This window comes from Gopherus evgoodei, chromosome 7 (genome assembly GCF_007399415.2).
Source record: "Gopherus evgoodei ecotype Sinaloan lineage chromosome 7, rGopEvg1_v1.p, whole genome shotgun sequence".
Lineage (NCBI taxonomy): Eukaryota > Metazoa > Chordata > Testudines > Testudinidae > Gopherus > Gopherus evgoodei.
In genome coordinates this window covers 33183325-33198260 of record NC_044328.1, presented here as the reverse complement: position 1 = coordinate 33198260, position 14936 = coordinate 33183325, and the positions used below count along the sequence as shown (strand labels likewise).

At 39.2% G+C, this 14936-nt stretch overlaps 1 protein-coding gene across 1 annotated transcript in view; it reads left to right on the top strand.

Moving 5' to 3' along the window:
• LOC115654396 (protein FRA10AC1) overlaps positions 1-14936 on the top strand; it is a 63257-nt gene that overhangs the window by 20196 nt on the left and 28125 nt on the right. The window contains exons 5-8 of the mRNA XM_030568616.1: positions 359-435; positions 1359-1442; positions 1968-2052; positions 12594-12639. Of these exons, the coding sequence (XP_030424476.1) occupies positions 359-435; positions 1359-1442; positions 1968-2052; positions 12594-12639 (292 nt within the window). The remainder of the gene's footprint in view (positions 1-358; positions 436-1358; positions 1443-1967; positions 2053-12593; positions 12640-14936) is intronic.

The following is a 14936-nucleotide window of genomic DNA, read 5'->3' as shown; positions in this document are numbered from 1 at the left end:
TCTATTTGAATTGCAATAGAATATACAATAAAGGCTGGATTAAAGGTCTGTTGTAAATCTTCAAATATATTAAAAGTTTTTATAAGGGTATGGCATGTGGATGGGTTTTACAACTTAAATTCTGCCCTAAAATTCTTCTGTTGAGAATTAATTTATAAAAGGTTATTCTAATAAGAGTTCTTTGAACTTCCTTTCTATTAAAATTAATTTTGGTAATAGCTTCTTTAAATCTCTTATATTGTAGAAACTGTTTTGTACTAATCTTCTTATCTGAGGTAATGGTATGTGAAACCAGATAAACCAGCCATGGAGTGAGAGAGAACACTGAAAATGAATTCCTTAGTTTTGCTTTATTCAGTATGCAAGACATAAAAAGTTTGTGAATGACTACATTTTATACTATGGCGGCAAAAAGGAGGACTTCCGACGTTCAGGGTAAGTACCTTTAGAGAACATACTACGTGTTTTATAAAACTCCTAAATATATGCTGGGAAACTCCTCTTTGGTTTATTAATATTGTAATTAATTCTGTGGCCAGAGATTTATTTGTGTATCAAATCATTAACCTTTTTGCTAAAATGTACCAACTAGGGTAGCTGTAAATATCTGAATTAGATGCGGAGAATTGTTAGTTGTCTTGATTTAACTTTGTACAATTTGTATCTATGTGTGAAAAGCTAGATGAAATTCAGTTTAGGAGTTTTATTTTTGTGTTATGTAGATTAAAAGACAACAGATGGAGGGTGGATCTAAAATAACCCAGTATTTGCTGAGTGTTGAACTCTCATTCCTAGAATGTCAAATGCTGCTCCATTGAGGGTAGAAAATGACAATCTTGTATTCAGACTTCTGTGGTGCAGTACATAGTGCTGGAATAACTGCTTGCAGGTAGTACAATTGTTTGCCATTTGGCGTACCAGGCAATCTTTAAAGGATAATTACCCTCTGTACTGTTTTGGCAATCTGAACCCAGGAGACTTGTGAAGTCTGGAATATCACTAAACATCTTCCCAGGGAAGCTAAACCCTTGTTCTGAGCTGCAAATGATCCTTTTTTAATGTTTCAAATATAACTTTTCATATAAATCACACACAGTTTTAATAGTTATGAGTTACTCTAATGTTGGAAGCAAGCTCTTTTATTCTTTTTGGGAAAAAGTTAGTGTATAATACTTGTTCTCATGAGCAATCGTTGCTTCTTAAAAGTATCTCCCAGTATGTCCAACTTAATAAATAAAACAAGCAATTCTAAAATACCAGCATTTGCCAAATGATGATCTGATTATTTTGTTTCTGGTGCTATAAAATTTCATTTTAACACTAGATCTGCTTTTTAAGAAAAATATACCCTTTTACAGAGCAGGTGACAAGACAGACCTTGATGTTGTAAGAGAAAACTATAGATTCCTGTGGAAAGAGGAAGATGCAGTGGACATGAATTGGTAACTTGGGCTATAATAAGACATTTTTAGATCACTTTGTATATATCTTTTTTCTCATTCATTAAAAATTGCCATCATATTTGTTCTTATTGCTTTGAACTCTTAATACATGTAAAAAATGGAAAAAGTGTAGGAGATAGAGTAATACAGCTCTGTGGCAAAATGAACTGATGACACAGGAAATTAACAAATTATTGTTCATTTCCTAAGAGAACTAAACTACCATTCAGAACCCCTACACAGAGTACAACTTCAAAATTATGCTTTGTGCTTTAAATATATTTTTAAAATATATAATTATTTTCAAGAGAAACTAAAACTGTTTCATGGCAATTACTCTCATCAAGCTGTATATTTTCTTATTTTGTTTTATTTTTACCACTACAACTTGTATTCATTAGAGAAAACAAAACTGCAATGTTGCTGTCCTGTTAATGCCATAACTATATAATAGGGTTTATGTTATTTGAACTCACTCTGTATTTTTCATATGCTTAATCAATAATATTGTCTTTCCGGTTACAGGGAAAAGAGACTGGCAAAGAAATACTATGATAAATTATTCAAAGAGTATTGTATAGCAGATCTGAGTAGATACAAAGAGAACAAGGTACATTTTTAAATATCATAAATTTCTTTGGTTGCAAAATAGGTTCTTTATTCTATGTGTTAATAGAGGGCACTGCATTAAGATCCAGTCCTGCAAGCACTGCCTGCGCTGAGTTCTGTGGGACTACTCATGATAAATGTCTGTAAGATTGGGCCCTAAATCTATCTGTCTGCTGAGTGCAGAATGAATTTTCTTAAAAAACTTAAGCAACAGGAAAATGCTTGAGATGCCTTCCCTGATTTTTTGGTTGATCTTTATCTCATCTTCCTATATTTATGCCATATCCCTCAAGCCCTTCCACCCTCAGAAAATAATCTCAATCTCCCTTTATAGTTATAGTTTACAGTTTTCTTTTATTTTCTTTAATTATCTTGCCCAATATCTTATTCCATGTGTTTTATAATTTGTGGGAAGAGTTTTTTTCCCCAGTTTGCTAATTTTCTTCACCTTTTTGAACCTTTGTCTGATGTGAACAATATATTTTTTTCCCTGCTTCACCTATGACTTTCGTAAGTTCTGTTCAGTCACCTTGAATTCCCCTCTATTCTAAATGAGCATAAGTCCTGTTTCTTTAACTTTTCCTCGTGATTATAAGAATTGGAAAATGTTTCCCCTTCAGTTGTCTTATGTGTTCTTTCTTCAAACATGCTATTCCCATGCTAAATCCCTCCTCCAAATCTTTATCAACTGTTGGCTTATATCCACCTCTGGTACAGAAGGAATCCTATACACATTTTTGCTTTCAGCTTTGTTCTGTCCTATTTTTTTTCCTCTGCACATCCAGATATTGAGAAGTTTATTGCCTCCTCTTTTCTGCTGTGCTCTACAGCCCTCAGCTCCAGCTTATCCATGTCCGCTTCTGGTACGGAAGGAGTCCTATACAGATTTTTGCTTTCAACTTTGTTCTGTCCTTTTTTTTCCTCTGCACGTCCAGATATTGAGAAGTTTATTGCCCTCTCTTTTCTGTTCTACTCTGCAGTCTTCATGTGACTTTCCCCATAGAACTTTAGGTATCCTGCTAAACTTCTGCAGAAGGACGCTCTAGAAATGCAGAGCTTGCATTAGGTATCCCTGCCTACAACATTCTGCCTGCCTTTAGAAGTTTAGACTATAGAATTTCCTCCCCAATTCCAAAATCATATTCAGTGCCATTTTGCTCCTCATTCCAACAAAAGACGGGCTCTTTTATATGTTACATAATCTGCTTATCACAAGAACTGGTCCATCAACAAAGATGATGGATGGGATAGGGTTTACTCCTAGTATTTTATGATGATCAAGAAGACTGAGTGTTTCATCCCATTTTGGCTCTATCCTTCAGAATTCCTCCATGTAGTATGTCAGATTCAAGGTGGAGGTGACTTTCTGAGCTGCATGGATGAAGAGGGGGCGTAACTCCATGTGCCTATTCATTTGTTGCATCGCAAGAAAAGTCCCTCAACTAACTGATTCTTCTACAGAACTATGTGTGGAAATTCCTCAAGCAGTGTCTTGTCAAGAAGAACCTCTCATCTTGGAAACCTCACTCAGTCCTTTTAGCCATTGGAATCATGAGAAGTAGTAGTCTCACGCCTCTACAACGTGTCAAAGCATTTAGTTGAAGATGGAAGCACAAAACAATAACTTTTTGAAGCTTCAGGATGTGGGACTAGGCTTTCTATTGTTTCTTCCTTATATCATCAGACTTGCAGTCCTGTTAGAAATCAACAATCAAGCTCCAAGAGCCTATAGATTAACAAGGCAGGACCAGAAGCCCTTCTCTTTGTCATTAGATTGTAAAGATTCTGTCGAAAGTGGAAAGAGCTCACTTATTGATATCAGATAGGTACATCCAGAACAGTCTTAATGTCCACATAGACTGAATGAGGCAGGAGACAGTTGTGGGCAAGAGGCAACTGAACAAGGTGGTGGTCCAGCAAGACTTTGTCAGATGTTGTCATGGCTGGGTCATGGGCAGCCATGCCTAGTGGTCAGAGCCAGGGTCCAGGGTCATGAGATGGCCGTCAAGAATCATTTGGATCAGGATACCAGGAGATCAGAGGCATGAGACAAACTTGGGGTAGAATCGTGCATCTGTAACCGGAGTCAGCCCAGGTCAGGATACTGGGGGTCAGAGGCAGGAGACAAACTGGAGATCAGAACCAGAGATTGGGAGTCAGAATCAGGCTGGGTCAGGATACGAAGAGAGATCAGAGGTATGAGACAAACCAGATATTGGGACCACAAGGTGGATGCAAGAAGTCAAGCTAGGTTGGGATGCCAGGAAGTCAAATCAGAGGAGCAGGAAGCACACAGTCCAGAGCAGGGTGCATCCCAGTTTTGGACAACAGGGATCCACTGCTGGGTTTAGATAAAAGTTGTGGAGCAATCAGGACCCCCAGCAATCTGCCATTTAGGTTCCAGGACTGGAGTCCTCTGTCGGGATTCAACCCTTGGAACTGTTAGCAGTCACTGGATGGCAGGTTGCAGCTTACTAGCTCCTAAGAATCTGGTGGATCAGGGTTCAAGTCCTGCAGTCCCTGAGAGATGTAACTTTTTGCTTTCCATCTCAACCAACCAGACACGTTCCCCTCAGCGCCCCCTAGAAAAACTCACAGTTTGCTCCAGACACTAGGATTTCTACAACTGGAGGGGTGGTTGCTTCCTATTTTTTATAGTCAGGACCTTGCGTGTATGTCTTTCCTCCTCTACTCCTCTTGGGCATTGCCAGGAAGATCCAGAGGGACCAGACTAAAGTTGTTTTCATAGCTGCTGCTAAGCCCAGAAGACCCTGGTTCCCCAGCCTCTTTCAGATATCCATCTGTGATTTCTGGCTCTTTCCCCAGCCCAAAATTCTTTTCATCAGGGCAGGGTGCTATACCTGAACCTCACCAATCTCTGCTTAGAAGCCTGGAGGCTGACAAGTGACTCTACAATCATTTGATTAGTGCTCTCATATAGTCAATTTCCTAATGCTGTCAAGAGAGCACTCGGCATTTAAGTGTTACTTTCTTTGGTGTTTGGCTAGGAATGTAACTCTTACTCAGACATTCTGTTCTGCCATCCTAGTGTTTTTCACAGACGGGAAAACATGGTGGGAGGGTCTCTGATGCCAGGCTCCATCCTGAGCCCAAACGTCTGCAATTTTTAGCCTCGCAGCCCAAGCTCCATTAGCCGAGTCAGTTGACCTTGGCTCTGAGACTCATCGCTGTGGGTTTTCTATTGTAATGTAGATGGAGTTTCAGCTTCATTCTTAAGGTTCTTTCAAGGCCATGTTTCAAGCCTCTGGGCCAGTTCTTGTACTTCCTGGCTGTGAAGGTGCTTGCTCTTGTTACCATTACTTCAGCCTGGAGCGCTACTATACTGTAAAGAATCTTACCTCTAGTTTTTCCATGAAAAGATTGTCCTTAGACTCACCACATAATTTCTCTGTTTATTCTTTCTTTGTTAATCAAAATATTTTCCTTCCTTCTCTGAAAGAGATCATCATCATCATCCTTTAGATGATGCCAGAGCCATTAATGATTAGATAGGACATTCGCTTTTTGGACTGACTCCTTTTTATTTTATATTGGTTGTGGCTATAACAAAACAAGATATTAAGGTTTCCAGGATTATCATTTCCCTTTGTGTTCAGACTGCAAAAAAAGATTAATATACTGCATGCCACTTAGTGCTTTTCTTGGGGCTAAGGGTCCATTGTACTTCGTCCCTATCTGTGGTCAGAGAAATAGCACCTCTGATTAGGAGATCTGCATAGCTGCTATTAGTGCCTCACTGAACTCCTTTAATAAATGCTATAAGGTCTTCTGTTGATGCTACCTTTGATTTCTTGATTCTGTGAACCATTCTTTCTATCTAGCAGACTGGCTTCATTTAATATTTTTCTGTTGAGTTTATCTCTGTTGTTGCTATTTCAGCTTATTCAGTATTGCTTTTTAAAAATCACTCTTTACACACATTTGGGTTACTTTCCACCCTTATCCACTGCTTGTCATTTCCCAGTGTTTGGTGGAAGCATTATTAGCGAAGTGACTCTCCTAGGAGGACAAACAGTTGTCATACTTATAATTAGTCTTGTAGAGAATTCCTCTGCCAGTCCTGTCTCCCCTGTTTTCTTCTATCTTTGCTCTTGCTTTCCAGACCAGTCTGTTTAGGAAATACTTTCTAGGGAAGATCACATGTAGTTGTTCCTTATTGAGACAGATTTAGACCCAAAAGGAAAAATTACATAAGAATACCTCAATAATATAAGTGAGCATGGAGAATGCAGTGGTTGGTGGAATGGCTGAGGGACTGCGAGATAACAAATAAACAGGTAAGGCAAAATGTTCCTTTATGCTGACTGTATAGCGAGTAGGTATGCACATATGCATGACAACCACCTTTCAAGATCCATGGGTCCCACACGTCTATCACAACTTGTGGTGTACCTCATCTAGTGCACTAAATGCCCCAAAAAACAGCTTATGTGGGTGAAACAAGACAATCGCTGTGCTCTTGAGTGAACTCACCCAGAAAAATGATAAAAGACAAAAGCACCATATCACCTGTGGGTGGACACTTTTTCCACAAGCAATCACTCTCTGTCTGACCTTTCAGTTCTCATCCCCAAGGAAACTTGGATAACACCTTCAAAAGGTGAGCCTGTGAACTTAAATTCATAACTTTTGCTAGTGACTCAAAGGCATGGATTTAATAAAGACACTGTATTTATGGCTTATTACAGCAATCTGTAAACCACTAACTCCCCTTTTTGTCCTATGACTCCAAAGATGTTTCACCTTGAATGATCTCTTGAAATATGTGTTGCCTATTTAAACTAAATAATCTGTTCCATCTTGTATTTAGCTGTGACATGCTGAGTACCTTTCCCAGACCCGAAGAAGAGCTCTGTGTAAGCTCAGAAGTTTGTCTGTTTCACCAACAGAATTTTGTCCAAGAAAAGATATTCCTCATCCACTTTGTCTCTCTAATATCCTGGGACCACCACAACTATAACAACATTGTAAACATTTTACTACTGCAGTATTTATCTGGAGACAATGTTCTGCAGTTTTATTAAATGGGCAAAAGTACATTAGGTTGTACAAGTTATTTAAAAACAAATTAAAAACCATGGATGTAGGATTCTTCAGTGATCCTCAGTTTAAAAATATTTTTTCTATTCTAGTTTAGTGAACAGTTGTTTAATGCAATTCCCATGTTATGCGGTTGATTTGTTTGTGCTAGACTAAAGCATGAGTGGCTCAAATGAAACTTATTTTAGACCACACTGTAGATTTCTGAGTTAGCCAAGCACAAGATGTTCCTTCCTTAGCAAATTGTCAGCATAAGTAGAATAATATGAAATCTAATTTTTCTATTTCTACTGAATGATTTTCCAGTTAATATTTGTCCAAAAATATTTTTGTTCAAATTATATTAAGTCCTGAATGCGAATACATCTGGAAATGTACATTTATGGAAAAACATTGACCTTCAGAAAAAAACTGGCACTATTAAGAATCTTATTTATAATATGTTTAACTAGGGCAAATTCAGTGCAGATGGAACATCTGATTATTGGTGATGTGATTCTGCCCAATTTTCCAGCTGGGGTGCAAAGAGCTGAAATGACTTGTCCACAATCACGCTGTGAATAGGTGGCTCATCCTGACTTAAGACCCAGCAACTTTTTGGCTCCCAGTTTTTTTCTATGTAGTTTGGTCCATGTGGCATTTTTTTACATAAGTGTTCTGCGCTGTTGCCTTTATGGTAATAATAATTGATCATAAAAAATAGTAATTCTGTACAATATATTTCTGTACTGAAAGTAAGAACATTTAAAAAATGAAGGCAATGCATAATGGAGATTTGCACCATTATATATGAAATACAAATACAGTGAGTGGGTTTAATACTCAGATGTACCAAGTTAATTGAAGACACAACTTGGGATAGAGGAGACAAAGGTGATTTTGAGCCACTTATATGTCTTGGGCAGTTGAACCTGGCACAAGTTAGAATAGCCACAAGACTGCTGTTAAGTTATTCTGCATAGAAGAGTCTTTAGGGGGATCATTCCACTGGTTGAATATTGATTGCATTGTGCTTTGGCCCTCACATCAAGTGGCCCCAATATGCTGTGGAGATACAAAGTAGCTGAATGTTCTGGAGTAGTCAAATAGTTCTAGTAATTTTATTTCACAGTGTTCCATGCAGTCTTTTTGTTCTTTGACTAGAGGGTTGCTTGGGAAAGTTTCACTTCATGTAAAGATTTTGAATGAATGAAGGTATACATAGTACATATAATAATTAAGTAGTGCTTTTAACTTGAGCACCTTCATTGACTTCCCTGTCTCTTGCCACATGAAATTTGGGATCCTGGTGCTCCCTGTCAAGACCCTATATAGTCTTGCTCCCTCTCTCCCTCTATACTACTTCTTCCCAGTATTCTCTCTTCAGGTCTTCCTTATCACAACCTTCCACTCTCAGCTTTGCAACTTTTTTCATGTAACCCTCTATGTTTGAAACAGGCTCCCAATACCTGTCTGCTTGGCATTCTCTTTCATCCATCAAATCCCTCTTTGTAAGCAACTTACTTCAAAAATGTTTCTGACCTTGATTTCCTCACCAGTATTTGTTCCTTCTCATAAACTATTATGTGTCCTGTGTCTTGTAAGTTCTTTAGCACATCAAACTTGTCTTGTTCTGTATTGTAAAGTTTACAAATTCTTAAACTGCACAAGTTTATAGCTTTGTATAAATGAATAATAATAGTTATAATAAATCTGAGTTAGGCAGATCCCAGACCATTAAGAGCTTTAAAGAATGTAAACCAATTCCTTAAATTTCGCTTGAAAGGAATGGAGCAGTGATATAATTTGCTCATAATGATCAACCTCACTTGAGGTGGTCTGCTTCCTTCTGGTCAACCATAGGTGATAAATAAGCATTATGGGTCACTTGCATTTGGAGTATCCAGGGAATAGCTATGGGTTTAATTGGACCTCAAGTCTTAAAAGTCTTAAAACTACATTAATGAAGGGCAAACATGTACCTTGAATAGAGAGGGTCAATACATTCCCACGTATTCCTACAGATGCTGCTTCTGTTGTCAGCTAGCACCGCTTATCTCTTGTCTGCATAACCATAAATCACCTCCAGCACTGCTCTAGCACTGATAGCAACCATGAAATCTCTTTACAGGCAGGGCTCAGGTGTTTTTACTACAGAGTAGAGTAAGATGACACCGTACAGTAGAACCTCAGAGTTACAAACACCTTGGGAATGGAGGTTGTTCATAACTCTGAAATGTTCGTAACTGAACAAAACCTTGTAGTTGTTCTTTCAAAAGTTTACAACTGAACAGTGACTTAATACAGCTTTGAAACTTTACTATGCAGAAGAAGAAAGCTTCTTTCCCTTTATGTTTTTAGTAGTTAAAGTTTAGCTAGTACAGTACTGTACTGTATTTTTTGTTTGTTTGTCTCTGCTTCTGCCTGTTTGTGTACTTTCGGTTCCAAATGTCAGGTGTGGTTGGCTGGTCAGTTAGTAACTCTGGTGTTCGTAACTCTGAGGTTCTACCGTAGAAAAAATGCCTGAGCCCTAGCTAGCCCTAGCAAAATCATAGCTACAATGTTTGCCATTATAAACAAGGCCTGAGAAGCAGACAGACTGTAGAATCTGCGGTTCATACAATGTGAGTTATGGAACTGAGAATGTAGATATTGGGTGACACTGTAGCCCGTTGCACCTTGCAGTTTTTTCTCAGTGGTCTGTAGATATTAATAGCATCATGTCCCTCTTATGTGGTTTTTTGTGTGTGTGCACTGCATGATGATGTTACTCCATTTCCATATGACACTTTTGTATTTTTTCTGTCTGGTTTAATCTTTGATAAATGTTACAACATGCAGATAGCATCCTTTGAACTCAGTTGAGTTTTCCAATTCAGCCATCAACAGGAGCTCTATAATCTTTTGCTTTCAGCAGCTGTATTCTCAGTTGATAAACAGAAATTCTCCCAGATGCGTTCCTAGGCTGCTTTCTGGGTTTTCCATTTAGCAGATTTTATTATGGGTACACCATGTGAGCAGTTCTATAATTAAGCAGTAAGTCAGGAGATGTGCATCATTAAGCTATTGGAGTTGCCTTGTGTTGATTGTGTATCAATGAGCTAAAAATGCACAGTCTGGTCACTATTAGATTGTGTTTAAAAAAAATACTAGAGACAGTTTGGGCGTTGAAGGGACACTCAAGTGTTTTTTGTTTTTCTCAAAAAATGATTTGTAGCAAAACAAAATATCTTTTAAAAGAATTATTGCAATTAAGAAAAAAGTAAAATTCATTCCCTGGCAAACCTGCTATTTTCTTCCTAAAAAGCTAGGAAATAAGATAAATGAAGATAAGTTTAAAACACACTCTGCATTGAAATAATTGAGAAAAGCACTAAATTTATATGGCAATTTTAGATGAGTTTAAGTACGTATTAACTTGTTTTCAAACAAAATTATATTTACTTAACTCTCCAATCAGGTGCAGGGCCCTATAGTGTAAATTGCTCTATAAACAAACATAAATATGTGGTCCCTGGCCCAAAGAGTTTTAATTTTATATAGTTGACATATTTATTTGGTCCAGGAATTTCAGATGGAGACACAGTATTGCCAAAATCATGAGTTGGTCACCCTCAAGAGATCAAAATCATGAGGGCTTTTACAAAAATAATAGATGAAAAAACATTATTATTTTATTTTTTAACTGACCCAGCTCATCCTGTTTGAGAGTGAGAGAGACATTTAAGTGTTTCCCACTTTCCCAAAAGTATTGGTCCTTGCTGCAGGGGCTCTCACCCCCACATCTGCCCATCTCCTGCCCAGCAATTGTTCCTCACGCCTGCCCTCTGTTCAGTTTGGCGGCCTCAGCCTCACCTCCATTCTTTCAGCCCCCTATCTCATCAGCCTCCAACCTCCACCATTAATTCAGTACCCCCTCCCCTCTGAGCACAGTTCCCTCAGCCCTCACCGTCCCCCCACTCTCTTGAGCCACCCAACCTCACCTCTGCTTCTCCTTGGGTTCTTCATCCCTCCTCTCTTACGCTTCTGTGGGGGCTCCAGCAGGCTTCTTTCTCCCTTATGCCAGTCTTGGGGAGTGGTGGCTTCATGGGCTATTCACCCCCATTCTGCCCCTTTCCAGGCTAGAGGCTGTAGGAGTGAGGAGTAGAGGCATTGTCTTGCCCGTATTTCTCACAGGAGGGGAGGGAGAAGGGAGCGGAACTGTGCTAGGCTGCTGGACTCTGCTTCCTCTTCCCCTCCTGTGAGAACAGTGAGTGGCGGGGAGAGACTCTGCCGGCTTCCAGCAGGGCTGAATTTCTCAAAGGTGCTGGAGCTTCTTGCCTCATCACCAGCCCAGCACCCTCCAAAATTCCATCATTCTGAAGAAATCACAAGAGGTGGCAACACTGATTAGATAAAAAGTACCCTCCTTCCAGGGAAATGATGTGCTGGTGATCCCTGTCTCCACTCTCTGCTTTTTAATTAGCAGTGATCTTAGACCAGACTATTTCCTTCAGACTATCCTCCCTCCCTCTGTGTATCTTGACATCAGCTTTCATTCTTACAGTCTGGCCTTCTCACTAGACTCCCCCTAATATGTCAGGGAATGGTTTGATTTAAGGGTGGTGGGCAGAAAAAGCAGGGAATGGTATGGAGATTGATTTCTCAGGAAAGGGGGCCTGGATTATCTTCTTATGAAATTCCTGGACAAAGTCTAGAAACAAAAAGAAATACAAGTTAGGGCAAGTCTACACTACAAAATTAAGTTGACCTAAGTTGTGTTGACGCACAGCCACTGCGGTAATTGAATCGGTTTTACATAGCCACACTACGCTCCTTGTGTTGGCAGTGTGCATTCTCACCAAGGAGCGCTTGAACTGATTTAACTGCCAGTGAGGGGCATTGTGTGACGGTTTTTGAAAGAAAGCAACGTTGATGCTGCATCAGTCTAAGTGCATCGACTTACACGTTATGCCTCTTGCAGAGGTGGAGTTATTAGGTTGGTGTAGTGAGTGAGTTACGTCAGTGGAAGCTACATTTTAGCGTAGACGCTTAGCAGTGTAGTGTAGACAAGGCCTTAGATAAATGTAGTTTTGTTTTAATTCATGTAGGGATGGGGTGGAGAATGGGATATTGAAACTTAACTAAAATATCTGTTTCACATTCCATTTCAACTTCCAGCGCTCTCCTCACTGTTTACAGTGAAGAAAATTGTATTTCATTCTGCATTGCAATTCTTTCTATCCTGATTTCTCTTACTTTCTGTCTGCTAGCAGGACATTTTAGGCTTGTAGATCTGTGTTCACTGAATCAGATTTCATTTGATTCACATGATTCAATCCAACAATAAAAAAATCAGTGAGTTTCTTTTTATTGAGTGAGGGATTAGTATTTTATTTAACAGAGCTAAACAAGGGAACAGTGCTAAAGGGCAGCAAGCAGTTGAAATGAATTTTTTAAATTTTGTCTTCTGAATTTATTTGCCTGTTTAGAACCTAATTTCAGTTTTTATCTTTATCACAGTTTGGATTTAGATGGAGACATGAGAAAGAAGTAGTTTCAGGAAAAGGTAATATTGTCTTTTTTCTTGTATTACAGTTCATACTTGGTTAGTTATTTTTGATGGGTTTTTTGCTATCTTGTTCGTGACAATGGAGGTATAGATGAATGTTTTCCAAAATGTTGACAATAATGTGTAATAATTCTCAGCACTTCTTGCATTATATCATTTTACATCTTCAGAGTGCTCACTCATCTACGTCAGTAATGACTTAGGAAAATCTGTGCTTTGTTTTTACCTTGCAGAATATTTGCAGCAAAAAAACTTTATACTGGTTTTGCCAACGTAAAATTTCATGCTCATTGGTCTTAAATGGCACTGGCCAATAGTTGGTGGTTCTGTACTAATTAATTATTCAGTGATATGTATAGTTAAGGTTGCCCAGCACTTCCCAGTATAAGTCCCTGTTTTTAGGTGCTTATTATTTTGCCAGACTTCAGCCAATTAGGCTAAAATATCTTATGCGAGGTGTCTGCCTCAGGCTGAATTGTTTTGGTAAATTTCAGTAAAAATGATTTTATTTTCCAAGAATGAGATTAGGAAAATTAAGGGCTTTTTGTCCATACATTTAAGCAAAACAAAACAAAAATTCTGACAACCATTTCATTGAGACAGTCTAGCTCTCCATGGTTTGGAGTAAGGATTTGAAATTTGACCGATGGGTGGCCTTTTGTCTGGGAGCCCTTTGCTGCTCTTGTGGAAAAATTGACAAAATCTGGCTTTTGAAAAAGCTCAGTTTGCATATGCTCACTACAGTTTTTGCTTGAGTTTGGAAGCCAGATTCTCTAAAGATCCTGTCAGCACATAGCATGCTTTAGGCCAAGGCTACAGGGGCTGAGAAGAACTATCCCTGCAATTGATCCTGGCTGCTGTGGGACATTGTGGTGCCAGGCACAAGAAATGAGACCAGTGAGACTTTCTGTCCTATGTGCTCAGTGCTCCCTCTGCTGGCACTTAGACAGCATGGAGGAAGAATTAACCTGGTGTGAATGCAAAGGGCCAAGAACTGGGAACTCTGGGTACGTCTTCTGTATCGGCGGGTAGCAATCGATTTCTCAGGGATCGATATATTGCGTCTCATCTAGACGCGATATATCGATCCCTGAATGCTCTCCTGTCGTCTCTGCAACTCCTCCAACGCGAACGGCGGTAGCGGAGTCGACAGGGGGAGCTGCGGACATCGATCCTGCGCCGTGAGGACGGTAGGTAACTCGATCTAAGGGCACAGACTATCCAATAAGTTTCTGGACTGCATTGCAGACAACTTTTTATTTCAGAAGGTCGAAAAAGCTACTAGAGGGGAAGCTGTTCTAGACTTGATTTTAACAAATAGGGAGGAACTCGTTGAGAATTTGAAAGTAGAAGGAAGCTTGGGTGAAAGTGATCATGAAATCATAGAGTTTGCAATTCTAAGGAAGGGTAGAAGGGAGTACAGCAAAGTAGAGACCATGGATTTCAGGAAGGCGGATTTTGGTAAGCTCAGAGAGCTGATAGGTAAGGTCCCATGGGAATCAAGACTGAGGGGAAAAACAACTGAGGAGAGTTGGCAGTTTTTCAAAGGGACACTATTAAGGGCCCAAAAGCAAGCTATTCTGATGGGTAGGAAAGATAGAAAATGTGGCAAAAGACCACCTTGGCTTAACCACGAGATCTTGCATGACCTACAAAATAAAAAGGAGTCATATAAAAAATGGAAACTAGATCAGATTACAAAGGATGAATATAGGCAAACAACACAGGAATGCAGGGGCAAGATTAGAAAGGGCAAAGGCACAAAATGAGCTCAAACTAGCTATGGGAATAAAGGGAAACAAGAAGACTTTTTATCAATACTTTAGAAGCAAGAGGAAGACCAAGGACAGGGTAGGCCCACTGCTCAGTGAAGAGGGAGAAACAGTAACAGGAAACTTGGAAATGGCAGAGATGCTTAATGACTTCTTTGTTTCGGTCTTCACTGAGAAGTCTGAAGGAATGTCTAACATAATGAATGCTTATGGGAAGGGAGTAGGTTTAGAAGATAAAATAGAATAAAAAGAGCAAGTTAAAAATCACTTAGAAAAGTTAGATGCCTGCAAGTCACCAGGGCCTGATGAAATGGATCCTAGAATACTCAAGGAGTTAATAGAGGAGGTATCTGAGCTTCTAGCTATTATCTTTGGACAGTCATGGGAGATGGGAGAGATTCCAGAAGACTGGAAAAGGGCAAATATAGTGCCCATCTATAAAAAGGGAATTAAAAACAACCCAGGAAACTACAGACCAGTTAGTTTAACTTCTGTGCCAGGGAAGATAATGGAGCAAGTAAT